General features: G+C 46.0%; 1 protein-coding gene across 1 annotated transcript in view; it reads left to right on the top strand.

Annotated features, from left to right (window-relative positions):
- The window catches only part of tasp1 (taspase, threonine aspartase, 1), a 40,443-nt gene extending 22,126 nt beyond the window's left edge, over positions 1–18,317 (top strand). Inside the window, exons 11-14 of the mRNA XM_056291926.1 lie at positions 3,643–3,753; positions 6,367–6,474; positions 10,078–10,151; positions 18,136–18,317. Coding sequence (XP_056147901.1) covers positions 3,643–3,753; positions 6,367–6,474; positions 10,078–10,151; positions 18,136–18,228 — 386 coding nt within the window. The 3' untranslated portion in view covers positions 18,229–18,317. The remainder of the gene's footprint in view (positions 1–3,642; positions 3,754–6,366; positions 6,475–10,077; positions 10,152–18,135) is intronic.
- The last annotated feature ends 253 nt before the right edge of the window (positions 18,318–18,570 follow it).

Consider the following 18,570-nt stretch of genomic DNA (forward strand, 5'->3'; position numbering starts at 1 on the left):
GAACTGAAAGGCACGACCATTCATAAGCTTTCTTTAAGACGCGTAGACGTCAGTCTGCACGTAGCTTCCGGGGAACATCTTTTCATGTGGATCTTTAGCCAAATGCATCTCAGTGCTGATGAGCTGATTTGGTCGGACAGGCTGAACTCGAAGTCGTGTGTGTTTGAGCACAGAGATGAGCAATAACATCTTATAACTAAAGCTCGCATCGATGTGCAATGACCGGCTCTCAGTGAGGGATGCAGGTAACAGTGCCAGGAAAACACAGTAGCATTTAAGGCTATTTTACAGAAGTTATTTCTTTTTGGGGGGAGGGGGGTTCCCCATTTTCTCCCCAATTGTATCTGGCCAATTACCCCACTCTTCCAAGCGGTCCCGGTCTCTGCTCCACCCCCTCTGCCGATCCGGGGAGGGCTACAGGCCACCACATGCCTCCTCCGATACATGTGGAGTTGCCAGCCGCTTCTTTTCACCTGACAGTGAGGAGTTTCACCAGGGGGACGTAGCGCGTGGGAGGATCACGCTATCCCCCCTCCCCCCCAAAACAGGCACCCCGACCGACCAGAGGAGGCGCTAGTGCAGTGACCAGGACACATACCCACCGCATCCGGCTTCCCACCTGCAGACACGGCCAATTGTGTCTGTAGGGACGCCCGACCAAGCCGGAGGTAACACGGGGATTCGAACCGCCAATCCCCGTGTTGGACAGACGTTATTCTTATACGTGGGTATGGAAGTGACATTAATGATTCAGCGTCCCATAAAACCACAAACGCTACGTTGTGTTGAGGGAAAATATTTAAAACCCCATTACACTTTAAAGTGTATGTGCTTCTGTGCTGTGATCATGTCTATAAAAAGGTTGGAGCATAGCAGATGCACATGACCAGCTCCACTGGAGGGAAAGCGTAGCTTTTTGTCCGGATTCTTCCTTCTTGTAAGATTCCCTGACGGATTCCTTTGAACCACAGCAATGAAAATAAATCACCTTTATCATCGATCACAGGCTCCAGGCTCCGAGACAACCTTCGGCCGGTGTCTAAGCAGTTCCTGGAGCTCATCACCGAAAAGTAATGAAAGCCCCCTCTGAATGTTGGGCTAATGTGCGCACCCTTTCTCATGCATCAGAGATCACTTTTGTTGCTAATGTTACAGAATTCTGTCTCGAAAAAGCTTTTGAAGGGGATTTTTTTTTTTTAATGGCAGTCAGAAATGATTTATTCCCCTTATCCCAAAGGCATTTTTAGAGTAGATATCAAACTGACCAATCAATATCTTTAAGACTTTACATCAAGCATCCAGCCTTGGTATAAATCTTGCATCAAGCTGACTCCTCTGCACAACGGAGTCTGATTGTCCGAGGCTCACCGGTCTGTCTCCCCGTCCCCTGATCTAGTATTTATTAAAATGGATCAGGATTAACTTCATTACAGTCCACATCTATTATCTCAGCAGTCAAGTCTGGTGGCTCACCCTTTATATTTCTCTTCACCTCCTCTCCTGTCTCCCCATATCGTGGGTATGCCTTTCATGTGAGCGAAAAAAAAATGGAAAACTCTTTCCTTATGCGGATGGAGAGCATATTGTGTGTTCCAGTACAACACCTGTTTTTAATTTCCTGACATGAAAGGCATTCCCATCAAAAGAAACAGAAAAACAATCATTTCAGTTCGTTCATGGGGGGGGGGGTCCTCTCTCTCTCTCTCTCTGTATGTCACCCCTCCCTTCCCCAGCACCCCCCCCCCTTACACACACACACACGCTCTGGTCCGTGTTGTAATATGCGGCTCATGCGGGTCTTTTCGTTTTATACGCGCTGACCTCGTAGTTGGCGTTTCCTTTGCTGCGGCCGACGTGAACACGATTCACAACTCGGCAGTGTTTCCTCTCGCTGTTTTTGGCCGGCGTGCGACCGTGCCTCGGTTTCGCTTTATACCATTTACATTTCTGCTCTATTGGCCGGGGCGCTCGCTCCATCTCTGCCCTTTCCCGAGGCAGCTGCAGCGTCGGTACGGTCGCGCCGCTGCGATGTATCCGTTTCCCCTCGGGGGCACGCCGGTTTACAGTAAACACACTACAAAGCGCCCGGTACCTGGCTGGTCTGACGTTCCCGTCTCGTTAAATGAGGATTCCACACAGTGGTGGTTCTAGACCATTTCAAACGGGGGGGGGGGGGGGGGGGGGGGCTGGGGCCACATGCGATTTTAGGGGTACCAAATATATTAAGCACAACTGTTACATACCATCACTACCCCCATAGGTTTGGTTCTCAGTCAGTGCCAAAATCCAGTTGGTCCGTCACCGAAATGGTTCGACTATACGACATGATTTATTTTCTGGTTCCACATTTATTATTTTTTTCTGCCTTACGAAAATATTCACCACAGTTAGGGAGGCCAGTGGGGGTGGGGGGGGGGTCCAGGCTTAATATTACGGGGGCACTGCCCCCCCCTTGCCCCCTCTTAGAACCGCCACTGATTCCACATCGCTTCAGGTTGCCGCGGTGATCAGCCCGCATTTAGTTTTGTTGTAGTTACCTGATTTGTATTTTATTTTATCTATTTATTTATTTTATGGGCCCTTCAGTTGTGTTTACAGACAACAGCAAGGCTGTATTCTCCTGTCTTTATGGGTTCTCTCTGCTGCTCTTTGCCAGACGTCTTTGTTTTCACTCTTCGAGCTTTCTCTTCCCTTTCCAGAGCACTGGCTCACTTTACATTTAAGAACCATCGTGTCGTAAGATCGCTTCACGTGTCCCTGAGATGTTTCTCGCAGAAATCGGCCGCAGGTTATTTGTGTGGACGCCAGAATCTCGACACACTCTGCCAGCACCCAGCTAGTTTTCTAAAATGGAAAAACCACACACCTGCTCTGTTGTGAGATGGAGTTTGTGGAGGGTAAGGTGAGACATTTGTATACGGTGCCCATTCTTTTTACAGCTTAACTCACCAGCCCAGCAAGTCTGTTCTGCTCAGAATTTCCCACACGTCGAAGGGAGCGGACTCCAAGGACTATTTAAGAGATGGGAGAAAGTGAATGGACCCCATTCTAACACACCCTGCTGTTATTCTGCTAATTGCGCTCGAGTTTCTGCTGACAAATTTGTTTTTTCAGCCCATATTTTACACGAGGTTAAGAGAAACACCAGGCCTGTATACTGAAGTTCTGTTTCCAGGGCATTTTAAAAAAATAAAGATGTGTTGAAATACTGGAAAAATGCACCCTTTAAGCGTGCGTCACAATATCAAAGTGCTGTTGAATCACGAACAAACTGTGCATAACAATCTCTTTAAAATTCAGTTAATGTCCCTCCAAGATGTGGTTTATATCGTAAGCAACCGAGCCTGCAAACTTTATAAAAAAATAAGAAAAAAGTGTAGTCACAGATTGGCAGCCTGTCCAGGGTGTCTCCCCGCCTGCCGCCCAATGACTGCTGGGATAGGCTCCAGCATCCCCGCGACCCTGAGAGCAGGATGAGTGGTTTGCATAATGGATGGATGGATGTTTTGCAATCTGGTTATGTGTAGCAAAAATTAACATCCATATATATCACAGAGTTCTCCACATTAATTCAATATTTACTTCAGCTTCTGCTTGTGTGTGTGTGTGTGTGTGTGTGTGTGTGTGTGTGTGTCTTGCCAGGCTGTGGGGAGCATCTGATTCGCACCATGCTAGCACGGGAGTGCTCTGCTGCCATGCAGTCTGAAGATGCCCACCAAGCACTGCTGGAGGCTATGCAAAACAAGTTCATCAGTGAGTTGCCCATCTGCCCCCACCGCCACCTTTTTTTTTCTTTTTTTTTTTTTTTGCACACATGGGAGATTGTCAGCCTAGCAAGTGTTTACCAGGCTCAGCACCCTGCATGAAGAAGATTAGGCTACCAAACCAATACAAAATAAGAAATGAGCTAACAACCAGGGACATTAGAGACAAAGAGATCAGAATAGACGATGTTTGATTTACGGATGATATTGCTGTGTTTAAACGGGGCCTGTGACGCTTCCAACACATTCATATTCGCCAGCCACAGTTATTTTTGGGAGGCATAAATGTTTTGTTGACAGTTCATGTGAAGATGTTTTTGTCCCCTTTTCAGAAGTGGTCAGTCTTCAGAAAGTCTTGTTAACCATGCTTGGCTCTCTGTTCTCTGGGCACTTGAGAGGGAGAGACAGACAGAGAGAGACAGAGAGAGACTGGGAGAAGCTATAGCACAGGCGGTGTCTGTGGAAACGTGGCGGTTTAAACCTTGCTCTGGCCTCCTGTTTAGAAGTCCGTTCTCATTGGCTGGGTTTGTCACGTACGTCTGTGACACCAAGGCGGCTGCGAGGGCTGGACGGAGTCATTTTTCAAGTTAATTCTTTTGTTGTTTTCTCTCGGGGCGCACATCAAGCCAAACAAAAGCTCAATAAATCCTGCCTTAGTGAGGAACAGTGAGGATGGCGTCTGTGATGTGGGGCCTTCTAACTCACTGAACTGACACGATACAGTTAAGTAATGTGATGACCACACAGTCAAACTTGAGTCTGATGTAAAGCTGCACTTATTTCTCTTGATATGACTGTGTCTAATAAGTTCAGAACCTTTTTACTCTGTTCCTCATAAGTCACAAAGCATCTGACTGTGGCACATATGTGCTGCCATCAGAGCCAGATGTAGTCGGAGGTATCACTACGCACAGTACAGTAGGTCTCATCATACAGATGCATCCGGCAAACACACACTCGCACACAAATACCAACATGCCTATAAATTGTCTAAGTCTGTTAAATTTGTTCTTGTTTTGTTTGTTATTGATGGGTAAAGTAATGCTAATTTTGCCAATAATTGGACTTCTGGCATATTTACAGTGTGCGGAGATTTCAGATTTATTACGGAATATTTGACAAAACAGAAATTTAACGGCCTTTTAAATGTAGCAGAAACGCCAAGATTTTATGTGGATGCGATCCAAGCTATACTCCAGTCTTTTATGGAGCTTTGAGGAAGGGGGCATTGCCACAAGAAACTGAAATGTGTGCGAAACAAAAAGAAACAATGGTGTGAAAATGCACCAGTAACATTTCTGTGAAAAAGACCGTTTGGTCCCATTTTCCTTTGACTTGATGCAGAGTTTGGACGTCTTTCGACACGATGGTTCTTTGCCAGTTTCTGCCCAGTCTGAGCTTTTCTCCATACAAATCCTGCCCCGCCGCTAAGTCGTCAGTATGGTTCTACATTTATATGCGATACCTCGTTGAATTGGGTCTTATTCAGGTACTTGGAAAAGCTCTTGTTTCAAGTTGTCTCAGTAGTTAGCATGGGAGCGTTTTACCTGTGATTTACTGACGTCTGGCGTTTATTCTGAAAGGCGAGAATGCACGAACCAAAACTTGCATGCTCTAAAAATGTCCAGCTGCAGTTATTCTGTAAAGGGTTTTGTTCAGCATAGAAAAAATATGGAAGGTTCTTCTCAGAATTTGTAGAACAAGATCACCTGTCGGGTGTTTGCTTGTGCCGTTTGTTTCGTGTTGCAGCAATACAGTGTAGATGGGGTGTTACATGCTGGAGCGTGGTGTACATATGTTTCCATATTTTATTCTTATTTCTATTTCTTATTTTATCTTTTATTTCTTTTTTTCTTATTTATTTCTATTTTCTTGTTATCTTGTATCTTGTCAGTTTTTCTTTACTAGAGCGTGAGTGTCTGCAATAGGACCCAGTTTCCCCTCGGGGATGAATAAAGTATTTCTGATTCTGACTTCTACTGTACATCTAGGCCACTGTATCTGGTCATCTTGTACCATGCAACCGTAGTATATTTGAGATTTAGGGTTAAAAATTTATCAAGGTTCATTGTCCTTTAAAGTTTTTCAAATTAGACAGGAAAAATATGAAATTGGCTGGTTTAACAAATATTTTTCATTTGAATTTAGAGGGTTAAATGAAGCATTATGTTGAGGCACTGTATAAAGTGTGCAGAACAATAATAATGCCACCCATCATTAACCTTTTGTGTATTAAAAGCTGCCGGCTGAAATGAATTGGAAGTATTTCTGCTGAACAGGGTGCATGATAAAATAAAGGCAGTGAACAGAATAATTGCATTCAGTTGTTTCTCTTGGCCCAAATAGGTAGAAATGTGAATGAGAAAAATACTTCATCGATCCGCTTCAGTTGATGAAAAAGGCTGTTTTTGTCTACTTTTCCCATCCATAATTTGTGGTTTGTTACATGAGAGTGAAGAGCTTGACAAGTGAACAGGAGACAATTGGTTATGTAACAAAACTTAATTTATTGATTATGGGGGAAACTTTTTTCGGCCAGTGAGCTGTTTCTGCAGTGTTGTTGAGTTTGTACACCCTGTGTTTTCTTTGTTCACCTGCATAGGCTCACCCTTTCTGGCCGGTGAGGATCGTGTTTTGGGTGGGGTAATTGTCCTACGCTGCTGCAGATGTGCGGAGGCTGAGCCGTCTCAAGACATCCAGGCCATACTGGGTAAGGCAGTAATTAGTTTCAGCTGATTCACACACAAACCCCTACGTCTTAACCAGTGGCAGGTTGAAAATGGGCAATGGATATTTGCTAATCAGATAGCTGTCATCAGATATTCAGGGAAAGGGGTGGGGGTGGAAGATCTGCGGCTTTCCTGGCGGGTGGTCTACGTTTTAACTTGCACAATCAGGCTCTGGTTTCACACCCTCGGTCTCAGGTTCAAACAGAGGCCTCCCACCACAGAATCAACCACTAAGCTGCAGATAAGTGGAGGCCCTCTCTTCAATGCCCACCCCAGTTGCTTGAGCTGATGGATCTGGTTTCTTTACCTAGAGTCCCTGGGAATGCTCCATTTCCTCTGCACAGCAACCATCACAGCATCTGTGCTAGCCTGATTCTGTTTCTAGCTGCACTCTGAGGGTCACAACTAGAAGCTAATGCACTATACTTCATGGAGTAGGGGGGAAAAAGATCTCTTTAAAAGGTCAAAAAAAAGAAAAGCTACTTTGGGTTTGTATTTGCACCCGATCATCTGACAGGAACAGTCAAGGGAGGGGCTTTGATTGGTATCTATCACCTCAACAAAGCTCCTCTCTCATCTGGCTCCCATTTTTGGTCCTTAGGACATCCTTAACTTAATGTGCTTAACTTGGATTTGTCCACAAAACCCATGTGAGCAGATTCACTGCAGAGTTCAGCAGTAGTTTCTGTCATCATACCCCAGACCTTCAGCTAACATACTAGTAAACCCCCCCCCCCCAATTTTTTTTTGTGCCTTACTTCCGTCATGTTAAATGTTACAGGAAGTCACCTCAGCATCGGGGTTCTTTTTTCTGACACACTGTGGAAGTGACGGTACATAGTAAACCTGGGCATGATGGGCAGTGGGCATTGGCCTTTGGCAAAGTACAGTAGCAGGGTTCCCATGCGTCCTGGAAAGCCTGGAAATTTATAGACCAGGTTTCCAGTCATGGACTAAACTTAGAAAATGATCAAATTGGAAAAAATGTCCCAGAGATTTTATTGAGGTCAGGGACAATTATAAAACAAGGTTCAACTTATATTTTACCAGCTGAGATGGCATATTTTTAGTGTAACTTTTAGCTGAGATAACATTTTTAGCCACTCAGTACCCTCTGTGTGAAGAGGGTACGACCATCCCTGAACCAAGGAGGGGGGCTAAGAGTGCATCTGTTCTGAAGAAAACCTGCTCCAGAGTGCATGTGACCTCAGACTGGGGCGACGGTTCATCTTTCAGCATGACAGTGACCCAAAGCATACAGTCGGGACAATGCTGGAGTGACTTCTGGACGAGTCTCTTGACTGTTCTTGAGTCGTCCAGCCAAAGCCCAGACTTAAACGCCATAAAACATCTGTGGAAAGACCTAAAAAAGACAGTTCACGGACGCTTCCCATCCAATCTGGCAGCGCTTGAGAGGATCTGCCAGGAAGAATGGGATAAACTGCCCAAATCCAGGTGTGCAAAGCTCGTAGAGACTTACCCAAGAAGACTCGAAGCTGTAATTGCTGCCAAAGAGGCTTCTACAAAGCACTGAATGAAGCGTCTGAATACTTACATAAATGAGAGATTTCAGTTTTTGATTTTTAATCAATTTGCAAACATTTCTAAAAACATTTTTTCACTTGTCATTGTGGGTTATAAGTGTAGATTGATCAGCAAAATGTGTGCAAAAAGTGAAGAGGTCTGAATACTTATTACTGTTTTTAATGGGCAGCATCACATCGCCCCACTCCTGGCCTCTCTCCATTGGCTCCCAGTTCGATTTAGAATTGATTTTAAAGTTTTACTGATCACTTTTAAAGCTTGTCTGGGCCTGGCCCCAAGCTACGTAATAGAAATGTTGACCTCGTATGAGCCAGTTCGCAGTCTTAGATACTCAGGCGGGGCCCTTCTGGCCATTCCAAAGTCGAGGATTAAATCTAAAGGTAACCCTGCTTTTGCTGTCAGGGCCCCTCGGCTTTGGAACGACCTGCCTGAGGAGATAAGACTCGTAGAATCAGCGACTTAGATTTAAATCACTTCTTAAGACCTATTTTTATAGACTTGCTTTTATGTGAGTCATCTTTTTATTGCTTTTATTCTTTAATTGTATTTATTTATATTTACATTTTTTATTTTTTACTTCCTTTTTATGTCTTATGTCTATCTTTCAACATCCTTCCGTTTTCTCTGCTGTGTTTTTGCGTCTTTTGTCTTCTTGTTTTAACTTTATCTCAACTTTACCTTAATTTTGTCTTGCTTTTCATTGGCTTTAGTGTTTGGCTTTCTGTTCTTCTGCTTTCTGAATATACCGCCTCTGTCAAAGCACTTTGTAAACTCTGTTTTTAAAGGTACTATATATAAATCTCCTCCTCCCCCTCTTCCTTCTCCTTCTTCTTCCTCTTCCTCCTCCTCCTCCTCCCCCTGAAGCCACTGTATATCCAAATACAATGTCTGAAAAGTCTTGGAAAGATTTCCTAAAAAGAGGTGGAACTTTGAGTGGCTTCAGGAGCTATGTGCTCATAGTCACCCATTCATAATCTGTAGATTATCTCACACTGCTTGTAGACAGATTTAATCCGTAATCTGAAGACACGTTGAAATGGAAGAGTTTAGATTCAGGTTTAGCCTGTGTATATTTAAAAATACGATGAGTTGAGTGATGGGTCACATACCTTGCGCAGTATTTGTGTGTGACTAAATACTGAACATGGGACGTTTTGATGCAACAGACTGGCAGTATATTTTTGAGCTACTTTTTATCCTGTACTTTAAAAAGAGCCCATTTCATATAGCTGTTTGTATTTTAAATGAATACTTTTTAAAATTAAACGTAAACAGGAAATAAACTAAACCCCCAGTTACTTAGAAACTTGTTGGCATTTTTGAAGTTCGCGAAGGCAACGGCTGTCTCCATCACGGGAAGGCAAGACGTCTTCATTTAGAGTTGACAGTAATGGTCGACAACCAGAGAAGATGCATCTGTGTCATCTGTATCAGCTCTACTGATGACATTTCCCAAAATACCACCAGGCTGGTGATAGACTGCACATTTCCAACACTTGGCAGGGGCGCCGATTGTTGTTAGCGGATTGTAGCCCTTGTTGTGAAAGAGTGTGCACTGCCCGAGCCACAGCAGATCAGATTGCAATGGACCAGGAAAGCCGTGGTGTTGATTTCTAAGACTGAAAAGTCGTCTTACCATCCCCGCCAGATCGTTTGGCTGTGTAACAACCTTTCACATCCACTCACAGGTTCCACCCTCCTCGGCAGTGTTGCAGCCGTATGCCACGTATTTTCACGATTTATTGTAAGTGCTCTTGGGAGTCTGTTGCATTGAATGTGCCCTGCCACCTGTCGAACAGAAAAACTACTCCCCTTCCAGATAGGCAGACTTTATTGATTGTGTAACTCTGCTTCATTGAAATCCAACTCAGACTCCCGCTGAAAGACTGGCCAAGAGCAGCGCAGACCTTCCCTCTCCCCACACCCTTGCTGTATCACTCACTCCTAGTTTTTATTGCTCGCTTTTATCTTTTCTTGGTTACTTTCCTTCGTGGTCCTCTGCCCACTCTGTATTTAACTCTATCTTTGTGTTTTCGCAGTGGAGTTCCTGTGGAGCCACACCACAGAGAGCATGTGCGTCGGCTACATGTCAGTCCAGGACAGCAAAGCCAAGGTGAACTTCCCACTCAGCCTTGCAGTCGAAATATTCCTGTCTTGGGTTTTTTAACCAGCCTAGATTCACAAAGCTCACGAGTTAATCTTCTCCATCTCTAATGTTGCATGCAGGGGATTTGGTCAGCATGCAGACTACTAGGTCAGTGAAAAGTAACAATCTGGCTTTTTCAAACTGATGATGTTATGACCCAGCTTGTTAGAGGGAAGGGAAGCAACATAAAACCAGGTTTAGTTGTTAAAGAAAAAAAAAAGTTATTTATTAACAAGGCACTACAAAGGAAATGGGCCTGTACGTGCTGTGCAAATCAATAACCAAAAGAGGGCTATTTACACCCAGAGCTGCAACTATTTTTGTCTAACGAAAACCAAAACAAAAATAAAACTTCACCGTCTAATGCTTACTTGTCCAAAAACCAGAAACAGTCAACAACACAGCACCCCTGCGCCTGGTGTGTCTGACAATGAAAATGCTCAGTGTGTGAGGTATCAGTAATCGGCTAAAACGATACCTGGCCCAGTCCCCAGGTAATTAACTAGTGCCTCGTTCTGAGTTCACAAACATCTCTGGCAACGTGAAACACAACGAGAGGCGCGGTGGCGAGCTGCTCAGCAAACCCCGCCCTCCCCGACTGGCAAGCTGGCCAAACATTTGTAGGTTCAGTTCCCCCCAGTTTCACTGACTGGACTGGTGCGCTGGACCGGGTACCGCTCCAATTAGGCTGTCCGAAAACACCAACCAGAAAGTGGGAGGAGCATCTGAACCTTGAGACCACACAGGTTGTTTTGACAGGCACAAAAGAAGCACTGACGAAGGGTTATACACAGACACACACATCAGGCAGAGGTCGGCAGTGGCCGTAACAGATGTATTGACAACATGAACAAAAATTACGCTTCGTTGATCCGTGCCAAAGGCTTGACGTTACTTCAGGCATGTTTTTCATAATTTATAAGCTGTATTTTTTTTCTTCTGTGTTAATGAATTGCAGTTTGAGTCCTAGGTTTGCTTCAGACTTCAGGAACGTTTCCTTACCTCAGATTTTCCAGAATGTATAAATGACTGTTGTTTTCGAACATGTGATAGAAGAAACAAATTAGTTTCAGTGATGGGATCGGTCTCTGAAACATGTCTAACATCAGAACAGGAAATGTGATTGTATAAATCAAGCTGGACTTAGGCCAAAACCTCCTGCCTGTTGTTTGAATGTTCCTCCTCAGCAAGGTATTAACTCGAAGCAGGACTTGGCTACAGTAAATGTAGGAGATCAGATGTAAAGTAAAAGGTCAGAGATAAGAAAATGCTGCACTGTAGGTAAAATACCTAATATTTACATTTAAAAACCATGCTTCAGAGTAGAAATCTACCGCAGAACTATGTTCGTAGACATCTGTCCGTGTCTTCTCGCTTGTGGTTAGTTGTTTGTTCTCCAAAGCCCACACAGACACACATCTCATTCTTTAATCACGATGAGAGATTTAGATCTCACAGATAGGAGCCAGCTGAATGAAACCTGCCATCCTATTTGGTGTCGGGTCTTTAGAACTGTCAGATTAATAAGTAGTACCACAAACTGAACTGACTAAAACGACGGTGTGGAAGTGTCTGAGCTCTTGAGCGGTGCATCGACTGAGGTGAATTTCTTTCACTGATGCTGTACTGTCACTGTATTAAGAGAGGGCACTGTTGTTCAAGACTGGTTCAGATTTCAAAGTGTTTACCCCATCGCCACAACCCCCTTCCTCCTCCTCTGTTGCTCCTCTTTTCCTGTCTTTATACCTCTATGTATCTTCCCATCTCCATTCCATCACTTACCTGCCCTACTTATCCACAGAGTAGCCCTGAACAGATTATATACTGCTATTGACGCCCCACCAGGTATATCTGTACCAATGTGCCTATTTGCTAAATGTGCTCTCTGTTTTGGGCTTTGCAGCGATATTTGAGCCATGTAAGTGCTCCTTTCATGCCCGTGCCAGCTTAACCAGGTGAGTCAGGCACATTGATCACTGTAATTCTTAGGGGCACTTCGAATAGTCAAACGTCTGCTCTGATCTTAAGTTTTGGTTCGTTTTGCATCATATCTACCATATATAATTGAGGCTGACGGGCAACTTCAAAGCGGTTTATGAAGTACTTGGGTCCCTCAAGTACTTGGAAGTGCTTGGGTCATGAGCCACTTGGATCAAGTGTTAGCACCAACAGCTATGTCTTCCACTTCGGCTGTGTGACAGGGATGAAAGCAGGCCTAAGAGCCACTCCTGAGGCGGGGTAAGGAAATATCAAGGATGTATGTTGTCCAGTGTAGATATAGGTAGCCAGGCTGGAGCTGTCGTCACAAAGAACCAACCATCGCCAACCACAGCCCAAGTTACTCTCCGACAGACATTCCTCCCATTCTTATTGGCATCCCACAGGGCATTGCTGACCAGCCAGGCAGGGTCCTCTTTCTCTTCTCTCCTGCGATAAGGACATGAAAGGCCTGATACATAGGACGGGGGAGTATTTAGGACAGAGGTCAGACTGGATTAGTTGCACCCCATGTAGCAACGTTTACCTCCCTCATACAGTATTTTTGTACTTGCATTTGTACATGTATCATTCTGTAGCTGAACAACAGCTTGTGTGGTGTGCTGTCACTCAATCCTGACTGGGTGGGACTTGAGGTTAATCTTAAAGATGCTGTACTGGAGGGGTCCTAACATTTTCCTTACTTTTCTTTTGTACTCTCCGGTCAGGTGTTTTTGTTTCCAGGGGACAATGGGCCCCGTTTTCCGATCCTTTTGGCATTGGACTGTGTGCAGAAACGATCAGACGGCGTGTTTAGTGGGAGAAAGCGTCTGGTTTCATTCACTCACCTGTGTTTGCATTGGATAAAGACACGGGGACGGACGGCCAGCCGTGTCTTACAGAGCTCCAGAGAGCTGCCGCCCAAACAGTTCAGCTATTGTCTGACTGTCCTGTCATGATTAAACAGATGAAAGAGACGTGCAGGATCCGCAGCACCGTGGTCCTTCTCTCGGTACAGCTCCACCCCCCCCACCCCCCACCCCCCACCCGCCCCTCCCGGACATCATTACCACTATAAAGCTTGTGGCTGCCCAAACTGTCTACAGGCCAAGCAATTCAAACGACGTGCAATTCGGGCCCTCTGGCTGTTGTCTGCTGTGTTTCTTACAAGGCAAATGTCTTTTATTATGGCACATTTTGTTTTTATTCTCCATCTCGTGTGGAGAATAAATGGCATATGATTGTTTTTTTTTCTTTTTCGGAGAATAGAATGTGAAAACCACAACACAAAAGCAATGGCCTCGTCATTGAACTATATTTGTTCCCTTGCTTTCTCCGGGGTGTTAACGTCGGGCTTTTCAAAGCCCCTTAACACATTCATATCGCCAAAGCATGTTTTTCGGCAACAGATACAAAAGGGCCTGCTGTGTTTTTCCCGTTAGGTTAGGACCCGACCATGGCTCTGTCATGTGGTTCCTTCGGTCACTGGGTAACAAGCTGACAACGGACTCACTCAAGGTTTGCGTGTGTGCTTTCCTCCATCTCTCTGCTCAGCCACCCGGCTATGCTAATTCTTCCCCTTTATTCTCCTCCCCATAGTGTCGGCCCTTTTGTTTTGATGTCGAGTGTGCCTTGCTTCCACACATATGAACCTCTAGTTAACAAGAGGACAAGGGGGAGATACGCTACACAGAGGCACATACACTCTTCTTCGTTCGGCTGCTCCCGTTATAGTGGTCACTCAGTGGATCATCTGTTTCCATCTCTTCCTGTCCTCTGCATCTTCCTCTGTCATGCCAACTGCCTGCATGTCCTCCCTCACCACATCCATAAACCTCCTCTTTGGCCTTCCTATACCTTCTTCTTTTCCTCTCGCCTGGCAGCTCCATCCTCAGCGTCCTTCTCCCAATATACCCAGCATCTCTCCTCCACACATGTCCAATCCATCTCAATCTTGCCTCTCTTGTTTTGTCTCCAAACTGTCCAACCTAAGCTGTCCCTCTAATATAATCATTCCTAATCCTGTCCTTCTTCGTCACTCCCAATGAAAATCTTAGCATCTTCAACTCTGCCACCTCCAGCTCCGCCTCCTGTCTTTTCATCAGTGCCGCTGTCTTCAAACCATATAACATAGCTGGTCTCACGACCATCTTGTAAACCTTCCCTTTAACTCTTGCTGGTACCTTTCTGTTGCAAATCACTCCTGACACTCTTCTCCACCCACTCCACCCTGCCTGCACTCGCTTCTTCACCTCTCTTCCGCACTCCCCGTTACTTTGAACAGTTGACCCCAAGTACTTAAACTCATCCACCTTCACCACCTCTACTCCTTGCATCCTCAGGTGGACACCCGAAAGTCACACTCATATGTGCTTGTTGAACATCCCACTCCAAAACCATGGGCATAAATATGGAGTTGGCCCCAACTTTGCTGATATAACAGCCTCCACTGTTCTGGGAAGCATTCCAAATTGGAACATGGCTGCAGGGATTGTCTCCTATTCAGCCCCAAGAGCATTAGTGGGGTTGGGCACTGATGTTGGGGAGAAGGCTTGGCTTACGGTCGGTGTTCCAATTCATCCCAAAGGTGCTGGATGGGGTTGAGGTCAGGGCTCTGTGCAGGCCAATCAAGTTCGTCCACACCAAACATGTCAAACAATGTCTCTATGGACCTTGATTTGTGCAGGGGGGCACTGTCATGTTGAAACAGGGGAGGGTCTTCCCCAAACTGTTTCCACAAAGTTGGGAGCACACAATTCTCTAGAATGTCATTGTATGTTGTATCATTAAGATTTCACTTCACTGGAACTAAGGGGCCTTGCCAAAACCATGAAAAACAGACCCACACCATTCTTCTCTCCACCAAACTTTACAGTTGGCACTATGCATTCGGGCAGATAGCATTCTCCTGGCATCTGCCAAACCCAGATTCATCCGTCAGACTACCAGATAGTGAAGTGTGATGAATTACTCCAGAGCACATGTTGCCACTGCTCCAGAGTCCAATGGTGGTGTGTTTTACACCACTCCAGCTGATGGTTGGCATTGTGCATGTTGGTCTTCAGTTTATGTGTGGCTGCTTGGCCTTGGAAACCCATTTCCTGAAACTCCCGAAGAACAGCTCTTGTGCTAACGTTGCTTCCAGAGGCATTTTGGAACTCAGTAGTGAGTGTTGCAACCGAGGACAGATGGTTTTTACTCGCTACACGCTTCAGCACTAGATGGTCCCGTTCTGTGGCCTGGTGTGGCCTACTGCTGAGCTGTTGCTCCGAGGTGTTTTCACTTCACAATAACAAACTTACAGATGACCGGGTCAGATCTACCAGGGCAGAATCCCCCCCCCCCTTTTTCTCTCCAATTGTATCTGGCCAATTACCCTACTCTTCCGAGCTGTCCCAGTTGCCGCTCTACTCCCTCTGCCGATCCAGGGAGGGCTGCAGACTACCACATGTCTCCTCTGATACATGTGGAGTCGCCAGCCACTTCTTTTCACCTGACAGTGAGGAGTTTCACCGGGGGGAAGTAGCACATGGGAGGATCATGCTATTCCCCGCCAGTTCCCCCTCCCCCTCGAAAAGGCGCCCCGACCGCCCTGAGGAGGCGCTAGTGCAGCGACCAGGACACACACCCAAACCTGGCTTCCCATCCACCGACACGGACAATTGTGTCTGTAGAGATGCGCGACCAAGCCGGAGGTAACATGGGGATTCAAACCGCCAATCCCCGTGTTGGTAGGCAACGGAAGAGACAGCTGCACTACCCGGGAGCCCCCAGGGCATAAATTTGATGAACTGACATGGTGGCATCCTATGACAGTGCCACGTTGAAAATCACTGAGCCCTTCAGTATGACCCACTCTACTGCCAATTTTTGTCTATGGAGATTGCATGGCTGTATGCTTGATCTTATGCACCTGTTAGCAGTGGGTGTGGCTGAAATCGCCTAACCCACTAATTGCATGGGGGTCCACATACTTTTGGCCATGTAGTGTGTATACAGTTGGTGAACAACACCCCTGGCAGCCAGAGGGAATGTGAAATGTTGATTCAGATATGCTGAGCCAACTCCTTGAACACTGTTACCCATCACAACAATGGTGGGCGAACAGCACCTCAGTTCACATCACAGGATTCGTCGATAACCCGAGAGAGAGCAAGATCTCTAGGAGAATTTAGCGCTTCCATTATCTTCCAAATTGGTGGTCAGGCTATATAAAGAAGAGGTGGCAAAAGGAGCAGGGAACCTACATGGACTGCAACAAATGTGTGGTTGTTGTTGACTGGTAATGTTTTGTGACCCATGTGATCATGGTGTGTTGTTACAGTACGCTGTCAAAGACCTGATATCCCACAAGTGGACAGGACAGCCATTTTCTCCGGTGGTGAAGATCTAATGCACCGCCAAGTATCGGGGTGTTAACCAGGGGTATCCGCAGAGGGGCATACATGTCGCCCTTCGTGCTGCGGTTTGAAGTTTATTCTGGTTGAGGAAGCTCTGGAGCGCTCCCGTTCACCGGCTGCCTTTTTCTACGGTGTTGGCTAGAAGCACAAATCCGAGTCTCGAGTGGTGAGGTGCAAGGCTTACCCCCCGACATGGACATAGAGGACACACCAAGTTTTGCCATCAGAAGCAGGCGCCAACAAAAGAATATGACCCTAAACAATAAGTAATAATAGTGTACTTTCAGTCGAGTTTTCAAAGCTGGTAAGAACTGACATGACTTTCTGCCAGCTCTTTCCATGCAAACGTCAAATGGAAAACATTTAGGGTGTCACTCTCAGTCAACTATGATTCACCGATGGCTCTTCTCTGAGCAGTCCAGGCCCCCCTTGTTAACCCCCGTCTTCAGAAGATGAAGGGAAGATGAGGAACACAGAAAAGAACGGGTGGGTGGGTGGGTGGGGGGTGGGGTTATTGTAGCCTGAGAGTGTTGCCATGTGCGCGTGGCCTTGTCTGGCTGTTGTCCCACGGTGGTGACAGCTGCCCTCTGGATGCCAGGGGGGCCATAGTTCAGAGCTTAAAAAAAAAAAAAAAGAAAAAGGCCGGCAGCAGAGATGAAGCCTTGTGAGTACCGGTGATGTCAAGCCTACCCTTCTGCCCGGTCACTAGGGCTGAAGTACTCTTTCCCCTCAGGGCCCGGGGCCATTATTGGCACAGGGTGAGAGGAGACGGCCACCTTTGATCCCCCGACAGAGGAGGCTTTGCTCCCAGCCTCACAGCTGTGTTTGCCCCCCCCCCTCCCCTTTTTTTTTTTTTAAGTCTTTACTCCCCTCTCTTTCTAATCAAACACAAAACACTAGCACTCTGTTCCCCCCACTTACTCTCTGTCTCCCTCTGTAAATACATGCAGGCCATCTGGGCTCAGGCTTGTGTGATGCTACCAGTCTTGCTCGATCCTTTAACTGTTCGAGTGTTGTTGATTTTAGGGAAAAATACTCAGCTGGAGCACAATTTCTTAATTATTTATTTGCTGTCGAGAGCTTTTCATCATCTTGCATTGGGTTTTAGGAACAACAACAGGGGCCGGGACGAAATCAGGAGGAAAACGTTTACGTCACCGTTGATTTTTCTTGCAAGGTGCATGAGGTTTTTGTTTTTGTTTTTTTTCGTTTGAAAGGGATGGAAAGGGAGATGAAGCGAAATACAGAAACGTTATCAACTCCTTCCCCCTTTACGAGCAGTGGAGCTAGCCAAGAAACATGTGGAGTCCTACATGGCTAATAAACATGTGTGATAAATGTTTAAGAATAACTGGTAATGGAAAATCAAGGGGTTCCTTCGATGGGAATCCAAGACTACACGTGTGTACCAGGCCAGCAGGTTTTATTATTTATCTTCATCAAACCCCTCCTCCACGTGAGTATTTGTCTTTCCCCTCAGTTGTGTATCTCACTTATCTCTCTCTTCCCACCCCACCACCCCCTTTTTTGTCTCCTTTCTTCTTCTTTTTTTTTTAACTTCCATTGCCCTGCAGACTCACATATCCAGACTACCACCAGGAGCTGTTCCCGGGCAGTCGCTCGCTATCGAGGGAGGTGTGTGTCGCCTGATGAACACGGTGGAGTGAGCCGCGCCTGCCCACCCTTTCCCTCTCCCTCTCCCTCTCTCTCTCTCTCTCTCTTTCTCTCTCTCTCTCTCTCTCTCTCTCTCTCTCTCTCGCTCTCTCTCTCTCTCTCTCTCTCTCTCTCGCTCTCTCTCTCTCTCTCTCTCTCCCCCCCCCCACCCCGCCACCTTCTTCAGCAATACTCCAATGCAAACTCCACGAATCACCACCCTGCAAACACACACAAGTAAAACATCCCAAACAACTCCCCCCCCCCCACACACACACACACACACATACACGACCCCAGAAAGGCCAGTAGTAATAAGCTTTAGCTGTTTTACCAGGTGTCCAGGAAGAAGTGCA

Source organism: Lampris incognitus, chromosome 13, assembly GCF_029633865.1.
Source record: "Lampris incognitus isolate fLamInc1 chromosome 13, fLamInc1.hap2, whole genome shotgun sequence".
Taxonomy (NCBI): domain Eukaryota; kingdom Metazoa; phylum Chordata; class Actinopteri; order Lampriformes; family Lampridae; genus Lampris; species Lampris incognitus.